This window comes from Athene noctua, chromosome 20, assembly GCF_965140245.1.
Source record: "Athene noctua chromosome 20, bAthNoc1.hap1.1, whole genome shotgun sequence".
NCBI lineage: Eukaryota > Metazoa > Chordata > Aves > Strigiformes > Strigidae > Athene > Athene noctua.
This window is the reverse complement of record NC_134056.1, coordinates 1,153,632-1,173,822: the sequence shown is the minus strand read 5'-3', so window position 1 is coordinate 1,173,822 and position 20,191 is coordinate 1,153,632. Positions and strand designations below refer to the sequence as shown.

The following is a 20,191-nucleotide window of genomic DNA, read 5'->3' as shown; positions in this document are numbered from 1 at the left end:
GCTTCCAACTTTTACTAAAAACCCTGGAATAATAAAGGACTCCTTTTTTCCCCCCCCTCCCCATATATTTTAAATGGTCTGACATGTAACTGCTCCCTGCCATTCCCTCTCTGAAGTACCGGCTCCAGCAGGCTGAAGCTTTCAGTGTGTGTGTGTGTGCTCGTGTGCATGGGGGGGGGTGTTATTTATTTATTTCAGTGTTTCTTGAGTAGAACCGAGTGGTGTCTCAGGAGCTTCGGGACAGCGGCTCTCTACGGAGAATTAGGTATTCTGGCAAGAGGAACGAATTTGAGTTCTAATTAATTTTGTGTTGTCTGAGGCTCTGTCAGGACTAGCACTCTGAGCAGATTACATGGAAACGCACAGATGGCTTTCCCAAAACGTGCAGTATAGCTTTGAAAGAAAACACAAGAGGAGAGTATGCCAGTCTGTGTAAGAAAAGGAGAGGCAAATAGAGAGCAAAGGTAGACATCTTACTTGACGAAGATAAAATTGCGTGTTTCTCAGTAGAGATTTGAGACGTGGTGGTTCCAGGCTTTGGGTATGACTGATCAGCAGCTTAGTTTTATCTGCGTTACTAATTTATGGATAAGAAGTGGGTACCAACTGGGCATCTGGCTTTAGATCACATCCCCTTTTGGCAGTGATGCTGTTAGAGATGCGTCAGGATGAAAAGTGAAAAGAGATCTGGTCTCCTTGACTCGAGGTTTGAGACCCTTAAAATCCTGATAGATTGGAATGTGTTTTCCGCTGTTGGTTTCTGTGGAGAACAGTTCTAATAATGTCTTAGTTTGGGGAAATTCCTGTATCAACAAGATAGGCATAGAAAGTGTGTTTGCTTTTGCTTTTTGGTTACCACTTGCATCTCTCAGTAAGGAGTGGGAAGCATTTGAAAAACAGTTTATATTTCTGTGCTGTGATTTCCTGATTAAAATGGTAAAACTCTCCATGAAGTTGTGAATCAGGATGCAGCCATCACTTACCCTTATCATTAGCTCACTTGTCTAAACACATACTTCCTGCTCAACTCCAGAATTTTAATAATAATCAGAGCCTCAACTGTAAACATTATGTCTGATGAAAGCAATGAAACTCCAGATCAGCAAGAGTTTAAGTCTTGTAGTTGATATGGCAGTTCAATGTTCTGTATTACATCTGTCACAGAAAATCCTGATTCTCAGGCTAAAGGTTAATCATTATGGTCAACGCACCCTAGTTCACTGCTTGGTTTGCAGTATTCAGGCGGGTGAGTGAAAGAAACAAGAGCATTTCTTAAAAAAAAAAAAGAGAAAATTATTCTTCTTCCACTTATCCCCATGCCCAGCATTAACCGTCCTGGCTTGTCCCGTTGGGTTTGCACCTGCTGGCCTGTTCAGAAGGTTGTGTGGGGGTTATGTAAGGCACAGAGCTGAAGGCTCAGTGATCAAAACGGCTGGAGCCTGAAATAAAATACAGATTCTCGTTCTAATTTTAGCCAAGAAGCTTCACTGGGACACATTGATCAGTTCTCTGCATTGTAATAAATTTGTTCCTGTACGTAGTGTGAATGTTTAACATCCAGACTTTATCTTTGGAGGGCTGGAACGCCGCGGAGATCAGTATTTGTAAGGTGCGCGAGGTCACCTGTTAAATGACACAACGAGTGACGTGTTCTCATTTTTTGGAAGAGTTGCTTCTGAAAGATGTGCTCATGCTTATACTTACAAAATCATACTCTTTTCTCCTGAAAGTGATAAAGTATAAATGTATAAAAATATAAGACTAAATTCTTCTGGCTTTTGAAGTAAGAAAGACGGGTTGTATATCATGTGTGTGAAGTATCTGTGCTCCACACTGCTCGTGTTCAGGAGTACAGACTCTAATTTCCTTGGTAAAATACCAGATAGAACAACTACGCTGCTAAAGTCTTTGAGATCGTTTGCCTCTAGTACAAGACAAGGGTTTTAAGTCTAATGCTGATGCTCTAGTGAGAAGAGAGTTGTTCTTTCAATTGACTGTTTAGGTGAAGTAGATAAAACGCTGCTAATAGGTACTCACAGATTTTATCCTCTAAATACTCACGTGTTGAGGCTGTCCAGGTGGACTGGAAGGCTGGAGACACGCAAGATTCCACAACTGAGCAGAAGCCAGGGCTTAAAAAAAGACAGATGGGTTGTGTAAGTCCTCTGTCGGGAGGCCAAGGCGCCACGTCCAGCCAGCTCTGCTATGCAGCTCGGGAGACTGCCCCTGATTCTACCTGTCCTCACTCAGCAGAGTTCCATGCTCCTGCCCGCCACCTGTACAGTAAGCCATGCAGTCGCAGTGTCACTGAATTTTCTGTGCAATGAGGTTTTATTTGCTTGGAAGCACCAGGTGTGAATTCTGACCACCCGCTTCTACCAGGCAGCTGAAGGGCAGGTTTCGGCGATCCTCAGTAACAAATCTGGCCAAGGGGGCGTGCGTGCAGTACAGTTATTTAACACATCCACGCTTGGCTGTCGTTGTCAGCCCGATTTCCTCGAACCAGAGTGTTCTCTCACCGTTCGCAAAGCATGCCTCGCTTCGCAGGCCGGAGTCCCAGCGCGGGGCCGGTGGGGAGTGCATACTGGTGACTTCAGCACTCTTTTTCCCTTCCAGCTGAGCCTGGAAAACCTTAGCCAAAAGACGGCAAACCACAGGGAAGTGGAAACGTGTGATGTAAGTGACACATAACTTTAAAAATACTGGCTAGCATCATGAAACTTTCATCCGTTTCCCATACCCCTCCTCCCGCTGCCTGTCGGCTCCAGCTGTTTTGCACGGTGTTGCCATCCTCTGGGGTGCCTGTAAGCTCCTCTACCCTGGGTGCCGCAATGGGATGAATTTGTAGATGCTATTAACGTGTTGTACTGAGCAAACCTGGAACTGTGCGTTCTGAGAGTGTTGGAAAGAACCTGGCACGCCAAGTGCAGTGCTTGGCTAGCACAATTTTTCTGCCTTGTATGGCCTGAGGAGTTGGCAAAATCTTTGAGAAAATACTAAGTTCTGCTAGAAGTCACCATTTTCTGACTTATTTTAACAGTCTTTTAAACCAGTTTTTCAGTGTCTCCTTTTGCAGACTCTGGAGGTAATTTTTTCAACATGTGCTACTTAAGAAAAAAGAAGAAAAATTGTCATGCAGAACAGCCCAACAATTTCTTCTGCATGAAAGAGAGCAAAAAGCATCAAACACAAGAACAAAAAATTAAGTAGGTGATATTTTTGGTATAGCTGGGCTGTCAAAAGTGGGACAGCTGTCTGTTTGCAGAAGAGAAGCAGAAGCAGAGAGCTGTGGAGTTTCTTCTAGTATCAAAGAGAAGGAGAGGTCCACATTGTGGATGCACTACTGGTTGCATTTTATTTATATTTTTCATTTGGAGCTTAGCAGTCCCTAGGAAAGGGCGATGTCAGTAGCTATATTCCTCCCTTTGCTGTGCCCACTTGCTGTTTCTAATAATAATTCTTCCTCCTGTCTGTAATGCTGCTGCATTACAACAGCCTTTAGTGCAGGGAAGACCTCCTCCCTTCCATTGCTGCTCGTGATAGTAGTTTGTTCTTTGTACAGCACCAAATACCACCCCCTCCAGAGCATGATAAGCCAAAACCAGTGCATGTTTCACTTCTCTGGAAAAGCCAGCCTCACATATCATTAACAGCTCCTGTTGTCCTTTTTCTTTCCATCTTCCCTTCCCATCTTTCCTTCATATTCAGGCATGTGCTGTGGCTGAGTGAAACCAGGGTTTGAATTGCAGCAGCGCCTGTCTCGTGTCTGTAACCAAAACGCTTCTTTGAGTTTGAGATATGCAGAAAAATTACCTTCTGGCAGCTTTTCTAAAGATATCTCCCAGAGGGAAATTGTCGTGCTTATTACCACTGCGCTTAATTCTTCACTGCTTTTATTTCTTTCTTGGTTGAACCCCTTATTTCTTTTCCTGACTATTTTTTCCTATAAGGAAGACTTTGCCCATGATGTGATTCAGTCTGAATATTTTTTTATAATGTATTTTCTGTATGGTGTTATTTTATAATCATTGTGAAGATAAATTTGACATGTAGTGAGTAAGAAACCAGTCCATTCTGAGCAGGGCTCATGCTTGCTCTTAAAGTGTAACCTTTAAGGATTTTCAGCAGGACTTTCCACTACACCATGTATGTGTGTAAAGACACTGGGTAGTGTATAGGTACTCCTGTTTTCTGAGTGCTGTATGTGGCAGAGGCAGAATATACCTTTAATTATCCTGCAAGAGAGTGAAACTTGATCTCATCCATCATCACGGTCCGAAGTTGGTTGTTTGGAGCATACTCCTGTCATCCCAGCGGTGCTGCGGCTGTTGCGTCTGTTCTGTCCCACAGGCAGTTGTGCTTACATCTTCAGGTCATTAAGAACAGAGAGAGTTTCATAACTGTATGGGTAACTAAGGTTTCATTTCATTCTACTTTTAACTGTGATTTAGCTGTTTTATTATAAAGTGGCCCAGAAATAAAGAGGGCACATTGAGACTTCTGTGTTTAATTTGTTATGTACTAATGGAATTGCTTTTCAGAAGCACCCAGAGCCTTCTCCATTCATTCTGATGTCTTAGATTGTCTGGTCACTGCCCTCCCTTTTAAAAGCATCAGTAGAAAATGAGATTAATATTTGCATTTGTCTTACTGTTTAGGTGTTTAAAGTTGAGTGAGAAGGATGCACCATCACACTGTTTGACAAGGAAGTTAGGCTAAGCACGTCTGAAAAGCTGGCAGATAATTTTTACTGACCGTGATGATACAGGGCAGATATTTTTGAGTTTCTCACGGAGATTTCTGTTCAAAGACGTTTTTAGAATAAGCATTACATGTGTAATTCAAAGCATGCTGATGAAAGTATGCATTCAGTGTTTTATTCCAGGTCTAACATTCAAGTTTTTCTTTTATGTCATATGAAATACATATGGCAATCCAGATGAGAGCCAGGTAGAAGGCGTGTTTGGAATGCTGAACACTAGGGATGTTTTCACACAGCACCTGTAATGAGTTTTTAGTTTACTGCTATTAGCTGTATTTCAGTCTTTTTTGGATCAACGTCCTATTGCTGAGTATTGGTTTTCATCCAAAATTCAAATCGTGGACAAACTTAGAAGTTTTAGCAGAAGGTCTGTGAAAGTTTTGCTGTCACGCACGCACGGAGTTTGAGCTGCAGTACCTCAGTGATACCAGCACAGCTCTTTGTTTTCAAGCACTGTTTCGGTCACGTTCAGTAATGGTGTTTCACAATGGTAACCCCCAGAACACTGAGAGCATCCCGTTTGTCATGGGCATCCTCTGCTTAAATAATAGAAAATGTAGGGGTAGTAATGTGCAGCAGGGCTGTTACATTTTTCCACACAGTCTAGTTTTTATTGTCTTTGCTAAGTTTAGGGGATACACAGTTGTACTGGAAGTCTTTAATCGTTGTAAGACTGGCTGGCAGGCAGGCCCTCTGTAAAAACCAAAGTTGTTCTGTGCAAATTAACCTGAACCTGAACTTTTTCCAAGATACTAATTTTAGAGGATACAGGGTTTTGTTGTCTTCCCCCTGAACTAATAATCTATCTCTGTATTCTAATTAATTTTTTGTTTTCCCATCCCTTTCTTTCATCTGTGGGTTTCTGGTGCTTTACGGTTTGGTTTGGTTTGGTTTGGTTTTTTTTAGGTCTCTGCTTTTTGTGCTTGTGGCAACTTTACTTTAAAGTGGAACTTGATCAGGCGTTTATTGATATTTTGATCTCTAAAGCAATATAAGCTGAAGTCCTGACACATATATGTTTGTGTATGTGGTTTTTAAGATTTCAGCTTGCTCGGCTGTAAAGCGAAGGTGTAATGTTGCAGGTACTGTACCTTCATGTCTTGTGTGGAACAATCTGTTTTACCAGTAAGGATTCTTTTCTGGATATAAGTTTGAGTGACTGAGACTTAACATCATGTCCTCGCTTTCAAAAAGTAAATCCCTGACTACTCTAAGTGTGCTCCTTTTGAATGCTTCTCCATGTAAGTCTCTGCCTCTTACTCCTCACCCCAGCTATATAATACCACGTTTTAGCCTAAACTCAGGCTACTAGTTGCCTTAATACCATCTGTGTGGCTTGATTGCAACAATCATTTTTTCATTTCTTAACCTGTGAATAAAGGAAAAGCTGAATGTGCTCGTGGAGCGTCTCCAGGGTATGCTAATCTTTCAGGGCTCTGTGCAGTGTCAGAATGTGCTTAAATGTGGTTTGTTTCCTAGGCTCCTCAGCAGCAGTCTCGGATGAGAAGACAGGTTGTTCCCTCTGCTTTTGGCAGTTTCCTTCCATGAGCAGAAAAGGTGCTTTTGCCCTCTGCTTCAGTAATAGGTCCAAACCCACGTGCCAACAGCCATACAGGAGGCTGACCGTACAGAGTATTCTCCAATGTATTGTTTTCAGTTTGGTAATCTCTCTTTTTTCCTCCTCTTCTCTATTTTCCTTTTATTTTTTTTCCCTCTTGATTTTTTTTTTTTCCCCCTTATTTCTCTCCATTCTTCTAATTTTCCACAAACTAATATTGTGCTAAATATTTAGGAGCTGTCAGGGCTTGGAGTAGGCTTTCAAAATACACCTTAATTGTCTGTAACCTGAGGGAGGTCTTTTTCTCCTTTCTCTGCAGCAAGTATTTTTCCTGCCTTCTGATACCTTTCAGGTCGGCAGGCAGTGAATTTTCTAGCATATCTTTTATTGGTTGCATAAGTGGCCCTCTTTGCAGCGGGTCCCTCACTGCAAGATCTGCACTTGGCTTTACTTGCCAGGGCTAACGCCGGTTCAGCTGGCCAGTGTCAGCAGCGGTTGGGGTAGTTGCATGGTACAACTAAGCGTAGCATAAAAGAAAATTGACTTTACCATTAAATTAAAGAAATGCTATACAGGCTGTATTAAACATACTTTGCAATTTAAGCAAGCTCCTCAATTTTTGAAAATGTATCCGAAGCTGCCGTAGAGTGCCTGGGCTACCGCAGTGGAGCGCTGCAGGATCCAAGGGCCTCGCCGCAGGATTTAGGTCACCCTTGCTGCGGAGCACACAGGACCTGGGGTAGGGTCCCTCTTCCTGAAATTCCCGACTCACCCCTCCTGGCTACTTCTGACGCTTTTTCAGCTCTCACTGTTCACTTCGATTTCATACGTTGTGCTTTAACTACTCGGTGTTGTTCGTTTTGTGCTGTGTGAATGTAAATGTTGAGAGATTTCAAACGCCGGCCGGTGCTTCGCAATACTGTGTCCTGCTTGCGAGGCTCATGCCAGCAGCGTTTGACATCTGGTTGGTGTGTTCTGAACTCCCTTACGCTGGCTGGCACCCATGTTGCAGTTACCTGACAGTACCTAGGTACTTCCTACCTTTTGCTGGAACTCCTCAACGCGCGGTTTGTGCCGTGCGCCCCTTGGCCTCGCACTAGTGCTCTAGTGCCCCGGCACGTGGGTGTGTCAAGACCAGTGAATGTGAGCTGCATCCTGTCTAAACTGGGAGATCATGGAACTGCTTGGTGGGCAGGCTGTGCTCACGAATTTATCGCCAAAAGCTGGGCAGGAACTGCCAATTTCTGCTGGATTTGGTAGGCGTGAAGCGTTTGTTCAGGGAAGTGTTTCTCAAGTCGGTTTGGTTATTGTGAAGGTTTTCATGACAATTGATGAAAGATGCTTCTGGGTACTTTCCATTGACTAAGGAGCTAGCTCTGCCGTTTTCTGGCTTGAATTGGGGCTTGTTGGTAATTATTTGTGCAAATAGCATCCAAACAGAGCTTCTGCACAAATGGAAACTTGTTGCTTAACGAAAGTGCTTACCAGAACTGGTAGAGAAGTTGCTGAAAGCAAAAGCTCTGCATTTGCCCAGTTAGAGGTGTGTTTATCCTGCACGAAAATTCTTAGAGAGCACAGAAGAGCTGAAGGCCTGGCAGCCATTTTCAGAGGAGCATGTTTTGTGGCTGCAGCTGACAAATCTGTTGCTCACTTTTGGATGATCAAAAGGATAATTTTGTATCTGTATGTTTCAAGTAAGATTTTAAAAGCCGCTCTGCCTTTACAGGCTTTCATATTCCCTTACTTATTCAGTACTAGGATTATCTACATTATATCTTAGTTTTTGTTCAGGTGATTACTGTACAATATGACGTTTTGCTCATATGAACAGTAAAAGTAGATCTGCAGATATAATTTTGGGCAGTGCAAGCCATGGAATTAAACAGTCATGAGAAGTAGGGAGGAAGCAGGATATTTTTTAGCATTCTGTCTAAAATTGCTGTGTTTTAGCAATAGGAACCAGTGAGCTACGGTTTTCAGCAGTTACAGAAGAAAATGGCATGTAAACAGAACTGAGGCTAGTCTCTCTAAATACAGCTGCAGGATAAACACCTCTGTGGAAAGGCAAATTTAGAGAGGATTCCTTTGTCTAAGTATGAAACCCAAGTACTGTTTGTGTTACAGTCCTTTTGTTGGCAGTTTTGTGTTTGTGAATACAGTCCTCGGAGTTATTTTATTTTACGACTCTTGTACCACTTTTATTTTTAATTTTGCTCTGTTAACTAGTGCATTGTGCAATAATTAGTCCCATGCTTTGATTCTCAGCTGTTATTTTTAATGAGTGTTGAGAAGAGTAACCTGTGGGAGAATTGCATGCTCTTTGTTACCATCCCCATGGAACTGTACGTGCATCTCATCTGGATGAGTTCATAGTAGCCCTCAATTTTTGAGTAATATGGCTATTTTCTTCTTCATAGGACTGAGTTTGCCCTAAAAGAAATCATGTCATCAGGAGGAGCTGAAGATGATATTCCTCAAGCAGAGAGGAAAACAGTGACAGACTTTTGCTACTTATTGGATAAATCTAAACAGCTATTCAATGGCCTAAGGTTAGTGCATTTTTGACAGTATTCCTTCAGAAAAGCACTGGAACATACACCTTAGTGTGTGAGTGATGCTGCAGTCAGTTGTACGATGAACATTGTGAACGCCAACCCAGTAAGTTTATTTAGGAGAGAACAACGTGCACCTACATATGGGTAGTTCTGGACTGTGCGTGGAAGGATGTGGATAGGAGTAGAGGTTTACGCATTTGTTCTGAGGCAGTAAGGAAGGAAATGTGAGAATGGTGAGCCGAATGTCTCGGTCATGTCAGGTAACAGCAGACTAGAAGTTGGAAATTCTGTGAAATTGATAGAATTCTGACCAAAGTGTTGTGTGTTGTGTGTGAAGTACACAATTAGGGACTAGGTGTGGCTGTACACAGTCAACAGCATGGAAGTCCAAAACCCCCCAGTCTCTGTGCCAATAAAAACGGGATGAGAAGAATTGACCTAGGTGGGAAGAGAGCGGGAGAGGGAATATTTTGGGGGAAGAATTGTAAGAAGTGATAAACAGAAACATCCAAACCATAGCCTGTGTGTGTCTGGTGAAACAAATGCTTAATCTGTACTCTGGAGAAAGGTAAAATCTCCATTTGCCTACAAAACATCTGTAATAACATCGAGAAAGTCTAGCTGTTTTGTCCACACCACTAAGAAGGGGAATGAGAGTAAGGGGAGTTCAAGGAAAACAGCTGATGTTTGGACAGTGATACAGGCATCCTGTTTATGTCAGTATATGCCAAGTTAAAGATTATGTATTCAAGAGCTGTTTTACTTCTTTGCTGTAGAGTCTCTTCAGCAACATGGTTTTTAGCTCAGAACTTGTTGGCAGTTCAGCCTCTTACTGGTCTCTGAGTAATACTGTATGTTTGGGCCCATATAGCTTGCTGTTATTCAAACACAGATGGTTAGCAAAGATGTTTTTAATTCCTTCTCCCCCTGCCGCCCCCCACTATTGATGATCCTTTCATGTGCTTTAGAAATTGATTACCAAATCCAAAACAAACAGTTTGTGCTCCAAAATCTGAATGGCAAATGGGCAGTAAGGACAAGGAGTTCTTGGTGATTGCATCTGACACCCCATGAAATAGAGTGTAAAGCGAAAGGACTGAGATCTCGAGGCCACATTTCCAGGGCCATATATGCCATTACATTGGCTTTCTGGTACAGCTTGCTTGAAATTTTGGCCTGAGTCCCTGACAAACTGCTACAGTTCACATCTGGACACGTGATGCTTGCGTTCAGCTCACAGGGATGGCAGAGGAGCTACAGCCAGTCTGTCTTTTCCTTTGGGCATGGAGGGAATTAGTACTTGTATCAGATTTCCAGATGAGAGATGTGGTTTCCATGTGTATTCATGATATTTTGCCAAAAAGAAACCTTCTTCTCCAGCTAGATGAAAAGAAAATGGGAAATACCTTCAGATGAAATTTGGGCAATAAAAATAGAGAGATGGGCTTCAGCAGCTGGCTCTGCTGCGTGAAAATAAGAGCATACCGTAACGGGAGCCTGCCTCGGTCCTTACTGGAATTTCACACAGTTAACATAATTGCTTCTTGCACTGAACTTGACCACCATTTCACCTGTAAGGACAGTGATTTCCATGGGCATAATGCCTGGATAAAGCAGCGGCATAATTTTCAGGTATCTCCTCCGTGAGTGCTTGTTCTCTTCTGGGTAGTTCACCTGGAAATGACTTGGTAAGTACCCCGTTCTTAGTCCAGTTGCTTGCTTTCCTCGCTAGGATAATAAATGCATTTGATGCACCCCTGCTACCTTCTGTTTTGAAGACGATGATGGCCTTTGCTGCTGTGTTTCATGCCATTTTCTTGTCCCTACCGTGTTTCATGGAAAAGAAGTGATGGGGGAGGGAGAGGAGAGCGATGATTTCCTTCCTGAAACCTCCTCTGGGCACTTCAGCTACAGGGAACCGAGCCTATAGCTGTGTTGGCAGCTGCTTAGCTGTTGCTGCTGCCAAAAATGCAAGGGCTCAGCCTGCCACGTCTTTGTTTCAGTAGCATTTCCTTCCTCTCTTCCCAATACAGATGCCAAATGCAGCATTTGAGGAAAACATACGATGATCTGCCAAGGTTGCTGCCACAAAGTGTACTTCATGCTCGCACTACCAGTGATACCATCCTTTTGTGGCCGTGCCTGCTAGAATAACTTAGAGGGGAGGTTGTCTTTCCAGTGTCTGTGCTGCCTCTTTGACAACCCCAAGCTAGAACTTAGAAACTGTTAATGAAGTATGTTTCAATTGCTTTCTTCTTTCCTTTCCCCGCTCTCACTTTTTTTCTTGGGAAAAATCTGGAAAGAGGGAGCGTGTTAGGAAACAGTTTTTCATGGTGCACTGTCACCAGTTATTATTTTCTTTTTAGTGTTAAAAAGTGCTTAAATGTGTTCAGTATCACAGAGAAGCTTGAAACTTGAAGAAATGAAAAGACTTTCCACAGATATCGTACTCTCCCAGATTCTAAGGTCTCCTTGCTCATTGTGCAGGCTGCAAGAATGAGGAGTGCTGGCCTTTCAGGGGAAGAGCTGATAGCATTGAACTGTTTTGTAGACTTCTAGTAAGATGCAAATTGAACCTCTCGGTTCTGTCCCATGCTGCTGGTTTAGAAACAACAGGACGCTGTTACCTTCAGGTGATGCTGCAGGCTGTACCCCGTCTGGTACTGGGACGAGACTGGTTCTCGCACTGACTGCAGCAGGGAGGCAGGTCGTGGTGAAAGCTGGGGTGTGCTTACTGCCTCTGTGTGATGTTAGAGGTGATGGGGAAGCTGCACCACAATGCCGTTACCCCACTGCTGCGTATGTTCTGGGAACGGGAGCCTGCAATTACTGCAAGCCTATGATCATAAAATTAAATTGTCTTTTTTATCACCTTTCAAAACTGTGAATGTATTTAAAGCTCTGAATGTTATACTTAGTTATTGTAACCTTCCTTTTTGAAGTGTACTGTCGAGTCTCTAGGACTTTCTCAACATCTTTACATCTCTGGAAGTTGTCCCCGTGTGCCAACTTCTGTGTGGTGTTGGCCAAGCAAACCTCAGCACCGTTCACTGGTTTTCAGCCAGTATTATCTGGCTTCTGCCAACAGCACGGCTGAAATCAGCTACTGATAGAAAATTAATTATGAGCACATAAGCAGTGCTGGTCTTTGCTGAGACCGTACAGCAAGAATTGGATAAAACTGGACTGTCTGTGGAATTTATCCACCAGCCACTCTAGTGTGGCAGGGGAACCAGTCCTCTGTGCCCAGTGTGAGAAACCCGTCGTTTTACAGCAGCTGAGTTTGTGACTTCACGTCTGGTTTGGAATGTTTTAAAAGCCAAGAAATTGGAAACAGTTTCCACTTTTTGGAGGCGATTGTAATGAAATATGTAACTGGCTTCCCTGTCTGGATAGAACTGTCCAAAATCAAAGCATCTCCCTTCCCTCCTCTGCATCTGGATTCCTTGTTGCTGCCGCTTCCCCCCTCCCGCCATGGGTGCAGCATCCTCGGGCAGGCACACCCCGAGGAAACCGAGGCTGTTGCCTTTTCCCCTCCATATTGCTCTAGTGTCCTGTAGATCTGGAAGTAGTGAAATGTCTCGCTGTAACACAGGTCTTTTGCTCTCAAGTTGGGTGTGTAATTGCTTCTGGATCTGTATTCCCTGTCTCCCTCAGTGGGAGGAGCTGCATTAATAATCCACCCTGCAATCAACTGAGTCTCTAGTGTTCTTTTGGGCTATTTCTCACCAAATAATGCAGATCCTCTGGTCCGATTAAAAAAAAAACCAAAAACAAACAACCTGCCCTAAATGTCCTCTTTTGCTTATGCATCCATTTTGTCACAGCACAATTTCTTGATACGTGGGAGGAACATGCAGAACACAAACCAGTATATGGATGGCAGCAATGGCAGCTCTTGTCTGCAAAAACCTGTGGTGAAACCACAGTAATGTATTGTCATAAATGAAGTTTTATTACAGCCGTGTCAGAATACTATCAAAAGAACAAGTGCTACTGTCTGTTTCCATGGAGATCTTCCCTGTTCCCTGGGGAGCCGAGGAATCGCATGGCATTGTGCAGCTATGCCAGCTGCAATTAGGCGAGCAGGCTGCTGGCGGAGGATGCCCGCGGAGAGCAGCGCCCCGGCACGCGGACGCCGCGCCGGCAGACGCCTCTCAGAGTGCCCCCGTTCTCATACTTCCAAAGCTAGTGCAGCACGAGGGAGCTGAACTAGGCGTTGTAAGAACGCTGGGGCTGGCTCGGAGGAGGGCCCGGAGTCGGGGGGCAGCAGGGGTGCTCGAGGGAAGGTGGCAGGTGAGGTGTGAAGGGTGCACTGGCTTCCTGAGGGGGCACTTGTGCATAAGCATGATCAGCAAATCCTTGCCTGCTTATGTCTTCCTTTGTGCACCTACCTGCTTCTCGGTGCTTGAGCGAGGAAGGGTATGTTATCCTGTTTCCTTGTGTCAGACCTTTGCTCAAGTGGCCCAAGCAACTTGGCCCAAAAGCCCAGTTGACTGCTGGGAGGGTTCTTTGAGTCAACTTGCTAATTCAGTCATTTTTTTAAGTTAGTGCCAGGGAACTTTGGTTTTTATTATTTTTTTTTTTTAATGATCAATTTTAGTGTTGTTTTATATTCACTTTTAAATTTTTTTTAAATTGAATCTTGTGGATGTGCTAATTTAACACTACATCTTGCTATATCAAAGCCTGCAGTTTATCTTAGCCATGTATTTGGACAGCTTCTTAATTTCTTTTGTTTAGCTAAAATGCCTAACATCTATTGCAACAATAGAAAGTCATGAATCATTCATTGCAGTAAATGCTTTTGCATGTGTTTGTATCAGGCTATATTTGGATGAAGATGTTGGTGCCCTGCAGCATATGTTTATACTCCTGTTTACCCCTCCCTACACCAAAATATGTTCCAAGATGTTGAGCAGCCAATTGCAAGTTTAAGGGTATGATTATTATTTTTTTTTTTTTTTGTAAAATCATGCCCAGATTCTTTTGGCATCTTCATAGAACAGCAGCAGCAAGTACTGAAATGGTTTTCCAGGCTGGTAAGAGTCATAGCTGATAACAGATTCCTCTTACATGCAGTAACTAAGCTAGGCCCCTTCAAGCTGTGTGGGAAGTACAGTTGGCTGATGAGCAAAGGAATATTAATTTCCTTTTCTACCTAGGGTGCTGTTAAAGCAATTACAGTTAGCAGAAATGTGCCAGTACGCTGCTCTGGAAATCGTAGTGTTCTGCTTTCCTTGTCTTGCTCCTCCAGAGGACATGGCTTGGTTTCCAGAAGGTGCTGTTTCCCTCAGTCTCGACCTCTCAGGCTTGGAAGTGGAATATGCTGCTTTTCTGTGCTCGTCTGCTGAAGACTGAGGTGCTGGATGGTATGTTAACCAGCACTGTGATTTGAGAGAGCATTGCCTGAAGAAATCATTCTTGAATCAAATGAAAGATTATGCCGTCTTGAAAAAGCTGTTCCCCTGGTAGAGTTGTACACCTCCTCTGAATCGGCTTCACTGTAGGTTTGTAGGCAACGCGCTCAGTGAGACTGAGGGTTTCTGGTCTTCTCTGTTTCGTTTGTGCCAAGATTCAAGTAACTCCCAGGTGACAGCCTTCTATGAGGATTGAGAACACAAACCTTTCGAGCTAAAATCCTCAGGACTACATCATAGTTGTGGGGTGGAGGGAAATATTGTCACGGCATGGAAATAGAGTGGAGGTATGAAAGCAGAGTTGAACTGACTCCTCTTACAGCACTGGAGACTGATAGGAAAACCAGAGGACCTCAGGTTCTGCTATGTCACTAACTGGGAGTTAGAGGGCGAGGAACGTTGGGGTGATGATGTAGCCTGACCCAGGGAACGTTAGCGCTGAGCATCCGTACGCTCGCTTGGCCCGGTGACATTTCCACAGCTGATTTGTGTGTGGCGTTACAGCGTCTGTTTCTGAAACACAGGGAACAGCCTCAGCCATTTGAGAAAGATTATTTCCTTAATGAGTAGCTAGAAATATCAGTCTAAATTAGTCTAAATGAACTAATTTCCATTAGATTATTCTGCTTGCTCTTGGGTAGGGATTTTTTTAGTATAAGAGTCCAATTTAGCTTTCTGTGCATATATCCATAAAATGACTTCTCTTTGAGCAAGATGGTAAGATGTTTTCAATCACCTGTTGAAAAATGCACGTAGGAACTTGGTCATTTCTGATTTGGAGTGATTATTTGTCGATCTGTTCTGATGCTGTTGAGAACCTTTTAATATTGAGGAACCTAGATAAAGACGTGTTTGCGGGGGTTAGAGCGCATGGATTCCTTTCTGCCCATTAGACTGTATTTGTCCATAAATACCGACGGCTTTGCACATATCCAGTCACTTGACTCGCGTTAACTCTCTCAGGGAGCGCACTGCTTCCGTCGGCTGCTATTCTGTGTGTGGAGTGGCCATTCCAGAATCCCAGGCACATCTGGAGAGAACGGGCTTGTGTGCGCAGTGTGTCACATGTTCCTAAGAAATACCATATAACTGCACTGTAAATATACCGTATGTTTCATAACTCACTTAAAAGTGAATGCCTACCTGTAGAACTGGTGGAAGCTGTTGCACAGGTCCCATCTTGTTGAATCTTTTGAGGAGGGAGGGTCAGCCTTTTGTAAGGGGTCTGTGCAGGGGGACTCAGTCTGCTGCTGGACAAGTGCTCTCGGGTAGGACATTGAGGGTTGTGGGTATTGACTGGTGATAGACACTGGAATAATTCTGCTCTTCTTTGAATAAGTGATTGAATCGCAGTTCTTGCATTTGAAGGCCAAGTTATTGTCTTAGTGGGAAAAAGTTTTACTTCAGAAGCTTATGGTTAAGCTGCACACCTTCAGTCTGATGTTAGAGCTTTGTCCTTTCTTGTGTGGAACCTGCAGGGCTCAGGCAGTTAGAGACATTGGCTCTCTGTGTCCCCAAACAGTGATTAAATGTAGGCAGTCACTTGGAGGATTCGCAAAACGCACGGGACCTTTATTAACACTGATAACGTCAATCCTTTTGCATTTGAAAAGCGACTAGAGAATTTGTCTGAAAGTAGGAAGCAATAATTAGGAGACAGCACTGTCCTCTCCCCAATACATGCTTCTTTCTCATCTATTTGCATACACAGCACAGTCACTTAATGTGTACAAAAAAGGGCTATCTGGCTTGTGGCATGTTTTTAGGGATACTACAGTCAGATCTTGATATATGTACTGCCTGCAAGCCAAACAGGATTTCCTTGGGGATTCCAGTAAGAACAGGTTTTGAGAAACTACAGGAATCGTGGTTCTTGTAGTTCTGGGTGCAGGCAGAGCTATAAAGCATTTCAAGTCAATTCTGGGCAAAACTCTTCTGTCATTGACACCACTACGCTGCCTGCATGCGGGGCTGACTGGAATCTGCTCCCTAACTCTGCATTTGTCACTTGTCTGTTGCAGGGATTTACCTCAATATGGGCAAAAGCAGTGGCAGTCCTATTTTGGGCGAACATTTGACGTTTACACCAAACTCTGGAAGTTTCAACAGCAACATCGGTAAGGGAATGTTGTAGGCAGCTGTGTTCCATGGATTTAAGCACAACTTTAATCTCTGGTATGCCTAGGGCCCCCAGTTAAGTTGGAGATTTCGCTGTGTTATTCAAGCATGAAGGGAGGGAATAGTCACTTCCTGTAGTGCTCACAGTCTAATGAATTAAAATGTTGCAGAATTTTCAGTGTGACTTTTTTAACAAAACCTTTGGCTCTACTTGAATGCATGTTGCTTTAATATACTCCCAAGGAGAGGCTGGGCCGATGGCTTCTGCAGTGCAGAACCCATCTGGAATGGTGTGAAGCGTCTTGCTGCAGCGTGGGCTCTGATCTTTCACACCTTACATTGGCTGCGTAGTCTGAGTGTTCTCCTGGGAAGTTGTGACCTTTTGTTGTGTGTATTTTGTGCAACATACTTATGTCTAGCTCTCGCAAGTTTATGCAAGATAAATGGTCCTTGTTCTGGTGTGTGTGTGCGCAGTGCTGTTGGCTCTGTGAGGGACTGCTACTGGGAATGCCACACCAGTAATGAAAGCTGAATTTGGCCCTACAGTGGCTCTTTGTCTTGTCTGGTGTGATGTTCTGAGAAATTCTGGAATGCCTTTTAATCTTTCTTTTCTCTCTTGCGAAATAGACAAGTATTGGACAATCGGTATGGGTTGAAGCGGTGGCAAATTGGGGAAATTGCTTCCAAGATTGGGCAGCTCTATTACCATTATTAGTAAGTAAGCACAGAAAAGGATTCAGTAGGGGAATGCAGCGTTAGTGACAGCTCCATGGCAAACATCCGGATACGCAGTCAGGAGAAGCCGGGCTATCAGCTGAGTCGTGATGCCCGATTCCGAGGGAGCCGGCCCCTGGGGCTGCGTGGGGCTGCTGCAGAGAACAGCACCTGTGAGCCTGGTACCACGCTGCTGGTCACGGCAGCACTGCCTCGGGACTTGCCTCCTACCTCAAAAGTGTCTCTGGGCCTTCTGTGCGTGCTGCATTTCACTCTTGTGCAAAATTGTGATTTACAAGTTTGGGAGCTTAATGCTCCTTGCAACTTTTTACTTAACCTGTCACCTGTACATATGGGTACAAGATGGGCAGATCTGATTGTTATCTGAAATGGAATCCAAGCTCTGAAATCTGTCTTCCCAGCAGGCACAAAGAACGAGAGTCTGGCTTTCATACGATGTTACTTGAGGAGGGAGTTATGCCATTGATGCACAAGATGGTTGAGGGGGCAGGAAGGGAGGGTTTGGCATGGATTTCCATCTGAAGCAGGGAGCTAATCTGATTCTTCCTCTGCAGCTTGCGCACTTCAGAAACCAGCTATCTGAATGAAGCTTTCTCCTTCTATTCAGCAATTAGGCAGAGGTCATACTACTCCCAAGTCAACAAAGAAGACAGGTATGTCTCAATGAATGCCCTTGTTTTTTCAAGACTAGAGCGGTGTATGAAAGCAGCAAGTCGCTATGAACTGTAGGAGCATAACTGGGATAAAATCAGTGTTGTTCAAGGAAGTTTCTTTTAATCCTCCTGTCATGATTAAAAACCTCTGTATAATAAATAAGAGCTTTGCTGTATGACTGGGAGAATATTCTGTTATCTGGTCCTGGCTATTGGCCCTGAAGTTCTGTCATTTTGAGTGCTGAGCAGTATCAGTGCTGGGACCGAACGTGCTGTGGCTGGAAGATGGGCTGGCTGGGCTGAAGCAGAGGAACCCGTTTGATTCTTACCAGGCTTCTCAGGGGAACACCAGTTAGTACTGCGGTACAACAGCCCTCTGTAACTGACTGGGACGAGGTCCAAGAGCGTCAGGAGGCAGAACATCTTCCTTTTAAGACACTTTACTCAGAAAGGTACACGCAAAGCAGGGCTGTGTTGTGACAGTGCAGAAAATGTGCTGCCTGCCAAAGAACATAGACAGATATAAATAGGAATAGGTAGAAAACGCAGTTCTGGATCCTGGTCTTACACTGTAGCCAGTAAACCAGGGTTTATTTTATATATTTATCATTAAAGCTAAAGAAGAAATGATCTGAAGTCATCACAAGATAAATACAGAAGGCTAGTTAGGGATTTTCCTGCCAAGCCTTCAAGGATCTCTGGACTTGAACTGGTGGCACGTCTCTAGTCCTGCTGATGTCTGAATGCACCTGTGTGCCACAAACAGATGAAAGTTTCCCTGCTCTGAACTGATATCTGTTGACCCTATCATCTTCTCTCCTAAAAATCTCTCCATTTCAGTCTGAGTGCATGAGCTGTTTCAGCAAGGTAGGATTGACCAAGCATGTTTCTAGATGCTGCCAGAAGATCTTAGAAATGGATGAGTAGTTATGGGCTGGCTGACTTGCAGATCTCTAAGTTGTCCCAGGTGGGGCAACTCTGAGCCAGCTGTGATTCTCATGCGGTGCGGTGGGGTCAGATGTGCCCATGAACTGTCAGAAGGTTTGAAGAGCCAGCAGTTCTGTCTGACTCCCATGCCTGTCCTCATGTAAGGAGACTGTGGGGAGGGGGGAGGCTGGGGCTTTCTTGATGTATATTTTATGTCCCTGTACTCAACTTGAAATAAATCTCTAAGCAGCCGGGTAGCTATTGATCTCCACATTAATTCAGTTAGAATTCTTAATCTGTGGCCCGTTCAGCCTTGCTCTGGTCTTATATTCGTCCTCTCCCTTACCCCTGTTGCCTACCTGTGTTCTATTTTAATCTCAAATTTGCCTGTGGTGTTTTTGTTGTTGTGTTTAGGCCTGAATTAGTGGTTAAGAAGCTGCGTTACTATGCAAGGTTTATAGTGGTTTGTCTCTTGCTCAACAAAATGGATGTTGTAAAGGACCTTGTAAAGGTATGTTAAAATGAGGATAAAGGTGCTAAGGGGTGGGTCGTTGCTTGTTATTCAGGGGTTTTCTCCTAGTTAAGGAATCCATAATATAGCCTATTTCCGTTGAAATACCACTCGTTAGGTCTATGATGGTAGCTGTTGCTACAGTACAGCTTTTAAATTTTTCTTCCTCATTTATTTGATTGTGCTGTTGGATGCCACAGAAGGAAGGAAGAAACATGGCTAGAGCTATGGAAAGATTCAGTACAGTGTGAACATTTGGCTTGAGAAAAACTTTACAAATTTATATAGTGAGTTACGCATTAACTGTAAGATGTGTGTTATTCATCTGAAAATGTGGGGATCATCCGATAACTCAGAGTTCCTCTTCATTCCTGTGGTGGGTTTAAGACATCAGTGGAGTCTCCCCCGGCAAGTCTTCCTGACACGCTGTTGCTTGGAAAGCCAGCGTCTCCTAGTTTGGTGTTGAGCTTATTTCTCTTCCCTTCCAAACCGCTATGGCTCCGTCCCCACGTCTAGAACTCATCCTGAATACATTTTGCACCTTTCAGAGACCCATCAAAACTAAGCCTGGCTAAATGATGTCGATATTACTATGAAATTGGAGAGGCTGGATCTGCATATGCCTCTGCTGTGGGAGTGAAGCACTGAATGCCTGTAAACACAAGTCTAGGTACAACAAATAGAGTACAGGCCAATGCCGATCATTGCTTTTCCAGTGTATCTGGCATCCAACGTGGTAAATATCTTCTGTGAGGCAGACATTTAATAATGACACTTTAAGCTCAAATGATTTGATAGCGTTGTTTGAACACCGAGTGAAAATATTCCAGTAGCTGCAGCCTGGATAGGGAGGTACCCTTTGACTACAACAAAGGAACAGCACGCGTCTCCTGACAGCATATGCTTTCCAAGCCCCCCAACAACCTTGCTGCAAGCAGCTTCTGGTATTGAC

The 20,191-nt window shown here is 43.9% G+C and overlaps 1 protein-coding gene across 4 annotated transcripts in view; it reads left to right on the top strand.

Moving 5' to 3' along the window:
• Window positions 1-20,191, top strand: part of SCAI (suppressor of cancer cell invasion) — a 48,424-nt gene that overhangs the window by 7,186 nt on the left and 21,047 nt on the right. For 2 of the 4 annotated variants that reach the window (XM_074924033.1, XM_074924032.1), the window contains 5 exons: window positions 8,738-8,869; window positions 16,317-16,412; window positions 17,041-17,127; window positions 17,703-17,801; window positions 19,143-19,239. In XM_074924033.1, coding sequence (XP_074780134.1) covers window positions 8,738-8,869; window positions 16,317-16,412; window positions 17,041-17,127; window positions 17,703-17,801; window positions 19,143-19,239 — 511 coding nt within the window. Of the gene's footprint in view, window positions 1-2,664; window positions 2,677-5,750; window positions 7,060-8,737; window positions 8,870-16,316; window positions 16,413-17,040; window positions 17,128-17,702; window positions 17,802-19,142; window positions 19,240-20,191 lie in introns of those variants that run through there. The other 2 variants (XM_074924034.1, XM_074924035.1) reach the window with 2 other exon arrangements.